Below are 16,045 nucleotides of genomic sequence, written 5' to 3'. Positions count from 1 at the left end.
AATCCAGGGGTGGGCAGGCACTGGGTGGGGGGAGGGCGAAAAGCCAAGAGCATTACATCATTTCTGGAGCAGAGTCAAAAAGGGAAGGATATGAGTCAGTGTACTGACTGCACCTCTCTCCCTCACTGGATAGAGGCCAATCCCCTTGTGTGTGAAGTCCCCAGTACTTGAGCTGGAGTTGGGATCTGTGGAGACTGGGACAGTGTTGTGCGCGTCTACATGTGTGCGTTTGCAGACAGACAGCCGGATTTGTACTGCATGTTAGACGGAGCAGCTCCAGGGGGGCTCGTGTTGAGCACTGAGGTCCAGAAGAGAGTCATAGAGGATTAACAAGACACTGGACCGTTGTCAGCTCTGCTCCATTAGAGAGAAACGTGGCAGAGGATATTAGAGAGGGAGAAAAGCCACGACAGAATAGGAGATTTAAAAAAGCAGAAAGACGGGCTAAAAGTGATGTCATGGAGGTGGGTGGTAGTGGCTGTTCTTGGGTGGAGACTACAGAGGAGAGCTGGGCTGAGAGTGAGGCACTCAGTAATGTGAGAGTGCACGGTCAGGACTGCAGAGTGTCTACCTGCCATCCCCTGGGGCTCGCAGCCCAGGCTATTATCAAACCCCTCGGTGGAGCCACAGCCTGTCATTATTCAAAAACACAGACACACACAAGAATTCACACACCCGCACACGCACCACGAACCGCCACGCATGCACCAGTGTGAAGCATGCTGGAGAACTGGGCCAAAAAGGTGTAAAAGTTTGGGTTTAGTCATAAAACATGTTTTAAGAAATGTTTTAATTACCACAATTTACATACACATTACACAATACACATTGTGCACATGTGTATTTTATTTTATGTTGGCACAGTAGGCACAGTATCACAGATGACACCACTACTCCTGAAACGTCCTGTTTTATTGCCTTCATGTAAAAAGGGACAACATTTTGCCTTCTTTGTGGCCTAAACATCTTACGCACCAGCTCAGTTACAGGGCTGAGCCTCTCAGGAAGGTGCTTTCTTGCTTTACCCCTCCTGAACAAGCCAAATATACGGTAAATGTGTGCAATAGTCACAGGGTTGTGCTCCACGGCTGTAGGTGACAGACACCTGTGTGAGTAACTATGGAATGTTCCATCTTGTGAATCAGTTCTGACAACAGCAGTGACCTACCTGCTCTGGTTTTGTTTTCAAACCAAATGTTCTCGGACCTTCAATTGACTTTCCTGTGATGTACCGTAAATGAGAGTTCTGTTGAGAATCCAGTGCATCGATGGGAATGTATTTTGCTGGATTTTAGGGTTTTGCTCACCACAGAGATCTGGCTCGCCTTGGATTTTAAACAGCTACTTAAGATCACCTCAGCAACATGGTTGAATAAATGGGATTTTCCATAAAAAGTCACCTTGGCAATGGTCCTGCCCGGGAACATGTTATTGCTCCTTAAATGTGAATTAAATCACCATGTTGATTTAATTACAGTTTATGAAGCCATGGACTTGGCTTCAATTTATTTAAATGACTTTACAGTAAAAACCAACATCTTGCACACAACACTGGTATATGTTCAGAAAAACTATCTGAAATTCTTTAATGCCCTATTTTGCCTAGTTGTGTTCTCTTGCCTCTCAATAATAGCAGGCCTAACCATCCCTTCTAGAGAGAAATGGAACTCAACATTTAAAGATACATTCAGGGTTTTTTTTCTTCTTCCTTATTTGGGCCAACATGCTTCCCTAAGAAACAAACATTTCACATTTACAGTAACAAAAAAGAAAATCCCCATGAGTCATCCAGAGAGTGTCGATCCACAAAAGCAGCAGTGTGTCATTGCCGCTGCAACGCGACTTCTATTTCATTCTTTCAGACATGGGCGGAGTCTAAATCTAGAAGGGAAACTGTGCTGATGCGGCGAGCGACTCCCCTACACACCTCATTGTACTTTCATGACTTCCCCCATGTGGAAATGCTTGGATTCTCAGTCACATGTCATGTCACCATGTTAAACTGGTGTGATTGTGATAAATTTGAATGTTAGATGGTAATGGCACACACACATACACACACTCTCTCACACGCACACACACACATACATACAGACAGGAGGGTAATGGTAATGTGTGTGTGGAGCAATCCAACATGTCTGGCGCATAAATGCACATATTTAGCTCTGTAAAAATAGCGGTATTTATTCAGGTGGGGGGACCCTTGGCCATTTGGAGCCCCCCCCCTCCCTCAAACCCATATGGCAGTCACTCCCTCACTGCACACTATTATGTTAATCCCAGCTCTGATGTGGTCAATTTCATTACATTGACCTTTTAAACATAGTTAGGCTAAATGCTCATTCTTCACACTAATTTTGAAACGATAAAGGAATTTGAGCTTTATCGGCTCGCCTGATAGTGACAGTTCGACAATGATTGACTGGCTGGACAAAATAAGAGTTAAGAAGGTTTCAATCCAGCATTTGCTTATATTGACTAAATAAAGGCAAAACACTGGGGTGTTTTTGAACATACGAGAACCTGTGTGTGTACAAATGAGGTTTGTGTGGTTGTCCACTGTGTACAGATGGGCTGCTGTGGGTGTTTGGCGGCCTGTGACTGGACCGCTTTCAGTGAGTTTAAGCATAATCCAGCCTTCATCTGTTATTTATTGATGTGGTCCGTGCACACTTTTGCGGTCACCGAGGGGGATTATTATTATTATTCTTATTTTACCCACACGCCTTCCACCGCTGGAGCCGTTTTTCTGCCGAATTTGTGTGTTTGATGTGGCTATTATGACAAATATTCCTCGTGGCTATTAGTCAGCCACAGTCTCACTTTGAAATGTTTTTGTTACTTGTTTAGACTAAACTCCCAGTATGCCCAGTAAGTTTCAGTTTCTGCATGAATCTGCAGCACTACAACCAGTGAAAGAAAGAACCCAGCACTGAAAAGAAAAGACATTGGGGAAAATTGATCTATGGCAGGGCACAGATGGGAACTCTTAAAGATTCGTTTTCTTTACTGACTCCAGTGTTGAATTTTAGTATAGTGCAGTATTTATGTGTTGGACTGGACTGGTAGATATCTGTTTAATGAAAATGTTGCTGTGAGCTTGTATTGAATCATTAAAAAAGTTACCTCAGTGTGTCTTAAGCTGACCAAAGTCCAAATAAAATTGAAATGGTGTATTATCTCTAAAACCTCTAGCTCTTTGGCTGGTGGCCGTGCTGGCTGGGTTTAAATGGTACATTAGCAGAAGTTCTCTAAAGGTCTCTCTGTGTTTCTCCACAGGCCTGTGCCCGGCTCTCTGTCCTCACTGCTGCACCTAAGAAACAGACAGAGACAGCCTCTGCCAGCCTCCATGCCTGGAACTCTGCCAGACCCGACCATGCCTGGCTCCTCTGCTGTGCTGATGCCAGTAAGTACAACAACGGAGAACACTCATGCGTTTGGTCACGCACTCTGAAGCATATTTCGAGGCTCATACGTGACGACAGCGTAAGCACCCACACAAACCACACATTTGCACCAGTTGTCAGACACTGTGGCTTTAAAGCGTCATCTTTTGTACAAATTAATGCACACAGACCGTCTAGCAATAAGATCATTTAAGCGAGCTACGCCAGAAAACAGAAAATGACAACAGCCCACAAAGAAAAATCTGCTCATATCAGGATTGTAATGATACAACATATGTTCTCATTGTAACATAAGTCAGCCCATGTTTATGGTATAGGGAAGGGGGAGGGGGGCTCCTATGTTTATCAAATTAAGAGCGGAGCGATTTAAGGGGAGATTGACGGCTCAGGAAAGGGGTGCAGGTTTGGGTGATATTTTTACACAAAACACACTTAGTGCAATTAGGGCTGTGTGTCAGGTTTTAGGATTGAGTCTCTGTGGACGGGGAACGGGGAGAGGGGAGGGCAGGTTATAGGGCGGATCGGAACATTCTCTGTGGAGAGCACCACGCCAACCAGCAGCTGGACGTCCAGAGTGCATGCAAGCTGTCGCACAAGGCCTGAACACTACGCCCAGGAAAACTAAAACAAGCTGTAAAATTGTCCTGTGATGACAGAAAATGGCTTTCTGTGTGAAAGCCCGCCGACATATTTGAAAACGACAGGCGGTGCAGTGCAGAGGCTGGAGCAGTGGCATCGTAGCAGGAAGGCGTCAGGTTTGAGTGTTGTCCTGTGGACTGGAGGCCTGTCCCTGGTGTAGCCCTGCTCGCTCACACCTGCTCGGTCTGCAACCCTGATTGAAAACAGAAAATTAATGGATTAAAAAAATGAAATCCACTTAGTGCAACCGAGACTGCTGCTTTTGCTATTAGAAACAACGCTGTGTCCTCTAATACAATGCCCTGTCCCATCATCAATGAATCTATTATTACTCTGCCCTGGTGAACTCTCAGCCGATCATTCAGATCTCTGCTCGGACACATGACCCCACCGGCTGGGATCATTTATAGAAGGCAGTATATTAGAGATGCAGCAGATGTGTACATATTCTCAGCTCCTTACCTTTGTTAACACATCCTGAAACAATAGGAAGGTGGTTTCATGTGGGTCTGAGCGCTATCCGCTCTCTATTATCACAAATATCCCTCCATGCACACCCCTGTTGCACTGGCTTCCTGTGTTAAGTCTCTCTATACTGGCTTCCTGTTTCGGGTCAGCTCCAGTTATCATCACACAGAGCCGTGCATAGGGCAGACTGTCATGTGAATTTAGGGTCTTGTGGTTTCTCATCTCATAGATTGCTCTTGGACAAGTTTCTTTTCTTTTTTTTGTGAAAACAATGACAGCATCTGGTTATGGCTTTGAAAAACCGCAACATGAACATTTGTCAGAGCTAAATAAACTGTTTATCATTTGTATTGTTTGAAAAGCCGCAGTTTGCAGGATTAATCATCTTTCTCTGCTTGTCAAAATGACTTAAAAAGCTGTTGTAATCTTCAGATGGAAAGACAAATGACCATGGGTTCTAACATGATGGGCATGCAAGGACCAACCCACAGCAGCTCCTGCTCTTCCACTCACATTCCCTCCATGCACTCAGAAGCCAAACTGGTGAGTAGCGTACATACACACATTTACATAGATACATATGCTAACACACATACAAGAGTGCACACACACCAGCTCAAAGTGTTGCAACCTCTTTTCCACTGTGCTGTGCCAGCAAAGCTGTGCTTTTAGGTCTATGTGGATTTCATCATTTAGTGTGTAATCAAAGCTGTGTCTGAACCTGCCAGTGCAGCACGGGAGACTGGAGGCTGGAATAAAGGGCCCTTTATGTGGTTGAGGCTGGGCTGCCCACCGACTGCCTGATGTATATCTTAATGTACAGAACATGCTCTGTAGGTCCTGCAACTTGTTAGCACTAGTTTAGCACAGCAGGGAAAAATCAAATGACTTCATCCTCCACAAAGCGGGCAGTGAGAGCGGAGGGAAGGCAATGAAGCTGATGGAGGCAGGTTTTAAAGTTATACTGAAAGTATAACATATGACAAAGGTAAAGGGAACAGAGGTGGGGAGAAAACCCTGAGTCTGTGTTGCATGTTTACTTCCTCACCGATGCCGACAATGTGCCTCTGATTAACGTCACATTCAGACACTGTTAAAGTGCAGGTGATACGACTTGATAAATGCTGTAGCAACGTGAACACCGGCCAACAATTGTTTTCAAAATAAATAACTCTCCCTGAAAATGGGAAAAAAGGTTCCATATGAATGAGAAGAAGTGTCATGACTTAGATACTAAAAAGAAAAGAATATCCCAAACCACTGGCCAGTCTTTCTGTTTGGAAAGGCTCGCTGATAGCTCAGTTGGCTGGAGAAAAACATCTTGTGTGGAGAAAGAGTGAGAGAGGAGGTAGCAGAGGTCATTAGAAGAGTTATTGCTCTGATAGAGGAGAGTGGGAGCATTCCCAGGGCATTTAATTCTCCCTCTTCCTCCTGCTTTCTCAAGATTGATCGTCTTTGTAGTCTTTTGAATCTCTTCAACTGTTCCTATGGTTACACGCTGGGGTAACACAATATTAGTGTATTAGGCTTATCTCTCCTCTGGCTGTCGTCCAGACACATCTTCTCCATTTTTTTCTCCTCCTATCTAGTATGTAATTGAATTGTAAATGCTCTGTTAGGCCTCCCATAAACATATGCAGTCACTAAGTGGCTGCAGGCCTCTCTAACAACTTTCTGGATATTCAGACGTGACACGCAGGCAACCAAAATGTGGAACAATTAAGATTCTGATCCCTGATGTCTAAATGCAACTGATGGAATTCCATGATTGTGGATAGAAAGTGAGAGGCTAATTGTGTTATCGGGGTGCGATCTCCTGCGAGGGTTTTCATAAGCATAGACTCAGTCTCTAATGTCTGTAATATCCTTGCTTGAGCCAGGTCGATAAATACGGCCTTGCTATCGGGTAACTGGGCCATGATCAGGCCCGTGTGTCCCCTGCGACATTCTCAATTCGGCTCTAATCGCATTACCCCGACCATGTTGACTTTCTGCCAATGGGAAATCTCGGCACTGTAACCCCACACCCCGGGACGCGGACCTGGATGCTCGCCTTCTGCTTCAACACTCACACCATGAGAGAAGAGAAGGGGTTCGAGCGGGACTTTGATAGGCGTGAAGGAAGTGGATAGACAGGCCGAGTGAACCAGGGAGTTGAAAATGGAGAGATGGTATTGACATTCCAAACTGTAAAAGAACACGAGGAAATTGGAGGAAATCTTTATGAGTGACATGAAAGGACCTACCCTCGGCCTAATGTCTTTTACCCCTCCGCGTTTGTACACGCAAGTACGCCCATATGTGTGTGAATGTTTGATATTTTGCGGTAACTGGAGGCCTCGGTAGCAGGATTAACCCTCCCCTGCCAGAGAACGAATGCCCAGATCCTGGGCTAATGAAGGCTAATTGATTTTGTGGTGGGCCAGAGCAGCAGGGAGGCCTGTCTCTGGTGTAAATAGTTAATGAGCCGAAGGACTGCTGTGGCCCCTCGGGGAGTCGTATCTCAGTCTAAGCGCTGTGTTTGTGCGCTCTAGGCCAAAGACTGTAGCTGCATCACTGCCCATCTTTGTTCCCCTCTATCTCTGATTTTCTCCTTAAGTGCCATCATTTAAGTGGTACAGCAAAGCATGGTGCTGTAGTGACTGACGTGTGTGTTTTCCCTTCATTGCTTTTAGCCTGTTGTCTGGGAGGGCTGCTGAGACTGGAGTGTTTTATTAGTTTTGGTTCAAGTGTTTTTCTTCTTGCGAACGATTGGGTGCTTATGGTGCTGGGTGTGGTTGTGTTCAGCTCTGTTGTGGTTTGGGGAATAGAATGGTACGTGTTGTGCACTGGAGGTTGTGGGATAGCTGACCCTCAAAGCATAGAGGAAACGGTGCGGAGAGGAGGCCAAGTTCCACAGCACGCCAGCCAAAGCATTACATCAACGCTCAGAGCGGGTCCTCTGCAGGGCCTCGTGAACAGCCCAACAAACACACACATACACGTGCACATTCACACACATACATTAATGCTAACCGATCTTGCTCAGTGTCCTCCTCCTGGCATGTGTTGCCTGCGTATTTATACCCATACAGACAGGTACTTGAAAGGAAATGAAGAGTTATGTTCAGAAAGGTTCAGAGCATACGTGTTTAAAGATAACAGGAAAGTGGTACTGCCACTTTAAAGAAAGTTCTCTCACAAAATAAGAACAAAAAGCACAAACCTGTTATGATTAAAGGACACCACCACCACAGTTTCTACTGCTAAAAACTAGGGACGCACAGATATGGAAATTTTGGCCAATCCCGATATTAATACTGCTGTTCTAGCCGATAATCGATATTTACCAATGTCTATCTATGTTGGGTAGGTTAAAATATACGTGTCACACTATGAACGCGTGATACTGGAGAGTCCTGTTGGAGTATTGCTTTGGTTTTTGCCTGCTGGCTACCGTTAGCAGCGTTGGGATTTGCATGCACAAGGGCCAAATGATGAGCTCTCCCGGTAGCACAGCGGCACCGCCAGCGAATCTGTGGATGCTGACTTCAACATGGCAGACAATAATAAGGGGACAACATCAGTAGAACATATCAATTTAACAGTAATTGGCTTAAACTTTTCCTGTGGCTAAAACGTCATGCTGTGGATGACGGATATCCCCCTCCCTCTCCAGATCCCCATACACCAACAGCAGCTATGTGGATATAAACAGCAGTTCTTGATACTCATTTTACTCATTGGACCGATGCTGATATGTTAACTCTAACCCTAACATCGGCCGATACCGATATTAACGCTGATATATCGTGCATCCCTATAAAAATATTAGCACAGACAGACAGGATTCAGTGTTTTTTTAATAGTTTTCTGATTTTACAAATAATGCCAGCTCACAATGTAGCATACAGGAAGCAGGAAGACCTTCCTGAGCATCCTGGCAAGCTTTATTATGCACATTATATGTGTAGATGATGCCAAAATGCACATTACAACAAATGATCATTTAGAGAATCAGGATTTCAAAAGAACTGTGCTGCTTTGTGGGAATATACCTTAACAAACCCAGCGAAACTAAAACGGTCAATTGGAATTTCCTTCACCGCTCAAAAAACCTGCGCCTCAACAGTAGCCACCTTCTCCTGCTGAGATGGTTGATACCTTTGTGCATGTGATGAAAGACGCTCGCTATCTCGTCTCATCTGGAACAAGGGAAGCCCAAACAAGTCCTTATCACACTTATTCTAAATAACATACGGTAGTGCCAACTGTGGGACATGACTCAGCTCATGTCGCTGGGATCCTGCATAAAGGAATTCATCATTGTTTCTGTGCCCCTCTTTGAAACAGGCTCCCTGCTCACACACATCCTGCTCTGCTGGCCTGCTAATTTCAGATAGGAAGGCCAGTGCGCGAAAATGTGTTATTTATTATCTCCCAATTATCTATTGTTTATGCTGTTACTAAGGATAATAAATTTGTCACTAAGCATCAGACGAGGCGATGAGTTTTTTTATGAGGTAAACTATACTATATGTTCCTTCACTGCAGCACTGTTGGCTGCAGAGCTGGCACTCCATGGCTGGATGACATAATTCCTGGCATGCTCTAAATGTACTCCTTTTTACTTGTGGAGGGAAAAAAACAGCGTGTCTCTTAAAGAAACATTTCACGGCACACGAGGGGACCAATAATCAAAGTGTTTCTGTAGCTTTTTACGTTTCTTCTACGCCACCATTCCTGTTCCGTGTTTCAGTGTAGAGTATTGTGCTCTGCACTTTCCCCTTTACGGGATTTGAGCTCTTTCAGCACTGGGCAATTGAAGGAGTTTTGCGCAGTTTGTTTAGAAATTCTAAAAAAAGGGATGTTAAGCAGCTACATTTGGGTTTTCAACACAACTACAAGATGATTAATTGAGTGTTAAACATAACGTGATGTCATCTAAGCAGTTGGTTCATTAACTTAAGCCTAGTATGCGTGTGTCATTCATTTTTTTCCTTCGGTGCGCAAAACAGGCACCTCTGGCGATGCCTTTTATTGGGAGGAGCTGTTTGCATACAATAGTGTAATTACAGGTTTTGTAACATCTCCAAGAATGGTGGTATTGTCTGGGCATGATGTCACCAGAGGACAGTGAACTAAGAGCACGTCTGCATCTACAGCGTGTGCTGCTGCCTTCTGGAAGACACGTCTGTGCACCCACTGTTTGTTTGTGCTGTGTTCAGCGTCTCGGCACCCTCTCTGCCCGTCACTGGCCCCGCGGCCCGGACACGTCACAAGAATGAATGGGCTAAAGCGCACTTTCACTTCGTTTTTTTTAACTTTACGCAATATAGTTTTGAACATAAATGCAATCGTTCATGCACACGCAACATTGAAAATGACTGTAATCATTTACAATGTGCCCATGAATGTGTCTAATTAACCAGAAATCAATTATGTCTCCTTAGTAACAGCCATTCTAAAAACCCAACTAAGAAGAATTGTGTTTATTAAGTGAATAAATGAACAGAATTTTATAAGCTGCAACACTAGAACAGTGTAATTAAACCTATAAACACCTATGTTTATAATGTAACAGTGCATCACTGACAATTGGACATCCACTGAAGCCAGAGGGGAAGATTATAGAGCAAACGGGTCAGAGCGGCTGCCAAGATTTAAAGAATTGCAGCAATGTCTGTCAAATACTGGTTACTCCCAACATGTGATAACAATTTCAGAATCAGAATCAGAGTACTTTATTGATCCCTCTGATTTCACTGGATAGGATAGGTACTTGTATTGTTTGAAAACAATACTACTACTACTACCACTACTACTACTACTACTACTACTACCACTACTACTACTACTACTACCACTACCACTACTACTACTACTACCACTACTACTACTACTACTACTACCACTACCACTACTACTACTACTACTACCACTACCACTACCACTACTACTACTACTACTACTACTACTACTACTACCACTACTACTACTACTACCACCACTACTACTACTACTACTACTACTACTACTACCACTACTACTACTACTACTACTACTACTACCACTACTACTACTACTACTACTACCACTACTACTAATACCACTACCACTACTACTACTACTACTACTAATACCACTACCACTACCACTACTACTACTACCACTACTACTACCACTACCACTACTACTACTACCACTACTACTACTACTACCACTACTACTACTACCACTACTACTACTACTACTATTACCACTACTACTACTAATACCACTACCACTACTACTACTACTACTACTAATACCACTACCACTACTACCACTACTACTACCACTACCACTACTACTACTACCACTACTACTACTACTACTACTACTACTACTACTACTACTACTACCACTACTACTACTACTACTACTACCACTACTACTACTACTACTACTACTACTAATAATAATAATAATAATAATAAAAAGCCTCTACATGTGTGTATCAGAGTGTGTGGTGTTTTGAGCTAGGGTGGCGTTTGTCACACAGAATGTCGCATCTGTTTGTTTTTGGATGAGTGGGTGTTGTTTTAGCGGTGCTGATGAGAGGTGTATGTGAAGGCCATTTGGTCATGGTCCAGGGCCTGTGAATGGGACTGGGCTCTGGTACAGCCAGGCTTGGGTAAACTAGCCATCGGCAAAGGGTCCAGACCGGACTGGTTCAGCCACCGCGAGCCTAAACGACCAATAAGGTGTCACTGTGTGCCAAAGTAACTGCTGGTTCAGAGATTTTTAGTCTGATCAAGTGGTGTGGCCGGTTACTGACACATGAAGTTAAGTTGAGGTTTAATTCTCCTCTGAAAGGAGAATTCAGCCATTTTGACATGTTGGAGCACAAGAGGAATCCTGTCAAATTAGATGATATAAATATCTTAAATGTGTTGTTTTGCTATCATATAAAGTCCAAATCAAATAGGAATGCCTCTGAAAATGTGCACTGCATACCAGATAAACGCTGAGTTATGGCCACTCAGTTTGGCCAAAATACATAAATTTGAACTTTGCTATTTTAGGCTTCTTTCAAATGATTTATAATCGAACCTTTGAATTGAAATTTTGTTGACCAGATGACACGTAAGACGGTGCCACAAAGACGTATATTCACATTTATTATAATATTCATTGCTGGTAAAATCTGCATCCCAAATGATGTATGTGGGAGTAATAATAATCCCGTAGGCTGCACTGGAGTTTTACAATAGAGGGAAGAGAGGGGATATACAGTCCAGAGTCAGAGGCCCATCCATTAACTTGACAGGGTTGAGATGCTGCCAAGTGCATGAGCACATGTTTTGAAGCATGCTTCTCAAAGGGCGTGTGTCTCGCTGCGCCTCTACTGCCACAGTTCCTCCGAGCACCACAACAGCACCAGAGCGTCGGGCTGTGGCAAAACAGCTGGGACGTGTCCATCTCTTCGTTTGCATCTGGAACCGAAGAGAGGCGTCTTTTTGTCCCGGCTCTGATCAGTTTGGCCTCGGACTCGCAAAAAAAGGGCTGGGGTTATGGGGTGGGGTGGGGTGACATTACAGCCCAGCACTCCCATCAGACTGTCTGCCTCACCACTCCCCGAGGAAATCAGTTTAACAGTCCCCAGCTCTTGGCAGGCAAGAGGGAGAGGGGGTGGATGAACAGGGGACAGAGAGAGACAGTGTGTGTGTATGTGTGTGTGTGTGTGTGTGTGTGTGTGTGTGTGTGTGTTTCTTCAGAATGTGGTGTCATAACTCTGTGAGGTCCATGGATAAAAATTTAGGTTGAAGAAATTTATATCAAATATTGGATAGGGATTTACGATTTCCATGAGGGTTACGTTTGTTTCGAAAAATCAAAAGACGCTAATATAAAAGCACAGAAAAAATGGCTGCCAAAGTGTGTGTGGGTAGGTTGATGTGTGCGTGCACGCATGTGGTTTCTACATTTACGTTCTTTTTTCATTTGTGTGAGGGGTCCCTCCTAATAGATCTCAAATCACAGGGTCGGACCATCTATGTTGGGGTCTGTCCAACTATGTGGCATCATTTTGGATCTAAAATTGTAATGTTAAATTTCTGTCTAACGGTAAGATTGAATTAACGGTTAAGCTTAACGACTGCAGTAAAATTGCAGAGATGTGTGTTTGTGCACGAGAGATGGAGAGAGAAAAGCAGGAGATGTTGCTATCTCTCTGGGTGACAGGGAAATCTAATAAAATTTGAACTAATGGGGTTGTGGAGTTTTAGGACACAGAGTGGGTTTGCAGACAGGGACTGGTGGGCAGCGGCAGTGATGGAGGGGATGGACGAGGAGCAGAAATTAGATCCTCTGAGTGGCAGGAAAAGCAATGTAGAAAAACTGTGCATTACAGAGACACTTAAAATGTGTTCTGCTGTAAAAATCTGTGCATTTAAACACTCTGAACACCAAAAATATGACTGTCTCTTACTTTTATCAGCCAGGTCTTTCCAAAAAGGAGGGAGATTTAATAGCTGGGACACATCTGAATATGTTTAAAGGTTGGACGGTGTGTCCCCACACAGTGATTCCACAGACTGGTTAAATCTGTCCAACCTGCAATAAGGCGCCAGAGGGCCACAGGTCCTGTGATGGTACACTGTTCCACTTTTAAGGGGAATAAAAGTGCTCACCCCGACCTCTGTAGGTTTGATTTACCCATCCTGAGGCAGGCGTGGTCTGCTCCCTTTGTACCTGCTCTGTGCTCTCGGTTCCTCCACCCAGGGTTAATAGACATGAAGTCATCTGGCCAAGAGAAACCCGAGTGTGTTCTCAGGATGTGCCCAGAGCACTCAAAGGGACATCAGTCAAAGCCCGCCGGTGTCCGAGAGAAAACAGCCATTAATAAATATCATTAATGGGCGATCACCTGTTATCCCTGAAACCACATAAATGAGAGCGAGAGAGAGAAGTGGGAGTGGAGAGGTCAGAGAGCAAAGGTCTGAGAGGAGGCAGCACCCCTCTGGGCAAAAGCTGATTCAGGGATTGTCTTTTCACAATGAAAAATCAATAGGCTTACAGCTTCACACCCACTTACAGAATGCATCAAATCTATGTCAGATGCATGTCTTTACATACAAATAGATGCTAGTTCATAGTTGTATTCACAGGGAGCCCAGCCTCTCATGAATAACTCAATCTCTTGTTTCTCCACTGCGTTTTTTCCTTATTTTGTATTATTTCAACAACAGCAAAACAGACGGTGATAGGACAGATCGGATCACCGCAGGCTAACACCTTCACTCACATAATGACTGTTTTCCGTAGCCGCTATTATTGCCACGGGAGAAATATATACGTAAAGTATGTGTTATTGAAGTCAAAACTCACGTGGTTGTTAAGTTTCCATGCTCATCGCAGTCTGGGGAGATACAACCATGTGTTAAAGAGCAATTAGGGAGCTAATGAAGGTGTTTGGAATCACAGCTCGCTCATCATCGCTCCACTAACGTCCTGCAGTTGCGTCACTGTGGTTCTGGATGCTAAGACTTAAGTTTTGGCCGGCCTAGCTTTGACTGAGCTGGAGTCCTGACTCCACACGGAGCATTACTGGGCCTCAGTTGAGAGAGAGCTTCAGGTTATTTAACTGGAAAATTTGTCAAGGTGAGTTTTTTTCCTTTGTATTGAATAGCAGGATGGGAGATTTCAATATGGCTTCAAAGCTAAAGCACTTCCTCCTTTGTTTTCATAGACATATGATTTCTTTCTTTAACTCTTGACATTGATTGACCTTGTAATCTGTAATTTACTACTAAACTTAAACCATATACACGTGTAGAACCTGCATGCATACCTAGAACAAATATCTCAGTTGTTTGTGGAGCGGCCCCTCGGCTCTGTAACCTGCCTCTGTGCCGACACTCTCGGCTAATTCGATTAATAAACAGATAGCGCTGCTCTGCCAGCTGGAAGGCTCACTCCGGCACTGATAAATGAGCGCTGGCTGTCTTGTGCTGATGTGATGTTTGGGGAGGAGACTCCAGAAGCCATCTAATCTCTCAACCCCGGTGTCTCTCGCTCACTGTCCCCCTTCACCTCTGGTTCAACCTATCTTTCCTTTCCCCCCATCCGCTATTGAGAAAGAGTAGGGCAGGCCCAGTCCTCATCGAAGCCCTGACGTGCGCAGGTAGGCCGACGGCCTCGCCGTTTCCTTCGGTTCGACTAATTCGGGCGATTGCCTGCTGCGTGAGTCAGTGGCAGCAGCCTGTCAAAGCCTGATTGGTTTCTTCTTTCATGAGGGGGTCGGGCCTCACCTCTGCTGCGCCTTCTGCCAAGCTGACGTGAAGGTGTTCCTTGAGGACTTTCAGCCATAGAGTTCATCCGGCCATACAGAGATGCCCTTGTCAACATCGGTGATGGTGATTGATATCTGTGAGCTTGTTTATATTAATATAATTGAATGTCATCTAGCGTTAACCTGTCTCTCTGCGTTGTCGACTTTGGCTTCTGCATGGTGATTTTATCAGGACTCTGCGGTGTCAGAGGGTTCTTCCTGCTGCCGGTTACATCACACAGAATGCTGTGGACAGCTGCAGGCCGTTGTCCTCCCGTGGCGTTTGTTAGTATACACCCTGTGGTATTTTAACCCCCGCTTTGCCGGTTCTCCAGTGTCATGCAACTGACGCGGGGTTGACGGGGCGGGGGTTAAAGGTTATGCTGAGCTCACATAAAGGTAAACATTCAAAAAGGGATGAGTAAAACTGCGCAGAAGTCCAGAAGCGTAGCGTTCTGTCACTATGTCAGGCATCCCTGTTATACAGAAACTGCCGTCCCACAAAACAGGCTTGGCAAGGTCAAAATTTCACTGCCGGTTTCAAGCAGGTTGTTTATGGAAAGACTAGTAAAGCTGAAGTATTTGTAAATTCTTTAATAACATATATACAAACTGGGGCATATGCAGTATATATTGCCCCACAGAAACCTGGACTGTCTTTTTTTTCCTCTTTCTAACGTGATTTATTTGACCGTCTCCTCCCTCCTGGTGAAAAAAAAGCTTTCCACTCACGGACAGTGTGAGAGAGGAGTGGAGGGGCTTCGGCTGTGTCCTAACGTGGTGATCCAGACCAGCTGGATGCCATTCCCTGTGGGAATCATGAATGTGAAAGTTGTTAAAGGATATGGAGCCCTGGACACGGCGTGGACCCGCTGACAGCAGCTGGAAGAAGGGGGAAGGGAGCCGAGAGAGGAAAGAGAACACTGGGAACCAGAATAGAGAACTTTGTGGAATTCATAACAGCCCTTGAAATGATAGTCTTTGTTTTCCGTTGTGTTCGTAGCAATTTACTAACATCAATATTGGTTTAACGACGGTTCAAGTCGTTACTGCATGTGCATTAATTGAAGTTACATCGGTTATTCCAAATGCAGTTCACATATAATCAAGGCGTTTCGCTAGTCTTGGCCTACAACAGATGAAACCTGACATATTTTACCACGTGCGTATTTGCATTAGGTTTTTTCTGGTCGTGCAGCCGTCTTTATTAGATGCCCAAAGAAAACCCACAGGTGAG

The 16,045-nt window shown here is 44.5% G+C and overlaps 1 protein-coding gene across 2 annotated transcripts in view; it reads left to right on the top strand.

The window, feature by feature from the left end:
- creb5b (cAMP responsive element binding protein 5b) overlaps nt 1-16,045 on the top strand; it is a 33,200-nt gene that overhangs the window by 11,851 nt on the left and 5,304 nt on the right. For both annotated transcript variants that reach the window (XM_029838535.1, XM_003966107.3), the window contains 2 exons: nt 3,280-3,406; nt 4,947-5,057. In XM_029838535.1, the coding sequence (XP_029694395.1) occupies nt 3,280-3,406; nt 4,947-5,057 (238 nt within the window). The remainder of the gene's footprint in view (nt 1-3,279; nt 3,407-4,946; nt 5,058-16,045) is intronic.

The sequence above is a fragment of the Takifugu rubripes genome, chromosome 7, assembly GCF_901000725.2.
Source record: "Takifugu rubripes chromosome 7, fTakRub1.2, whole genome shotgun sequence".
Classification (NCBI taxonomy): Eukaryota; Metazoa; Chordata; class Actinopteri; order Tetraodontiformes; family Tetraodontidae; genus Takifugu; species Takifugu rubripes.
This window is presented reverse-complemented; position numbering and strand designations above follow the sequence as displayed.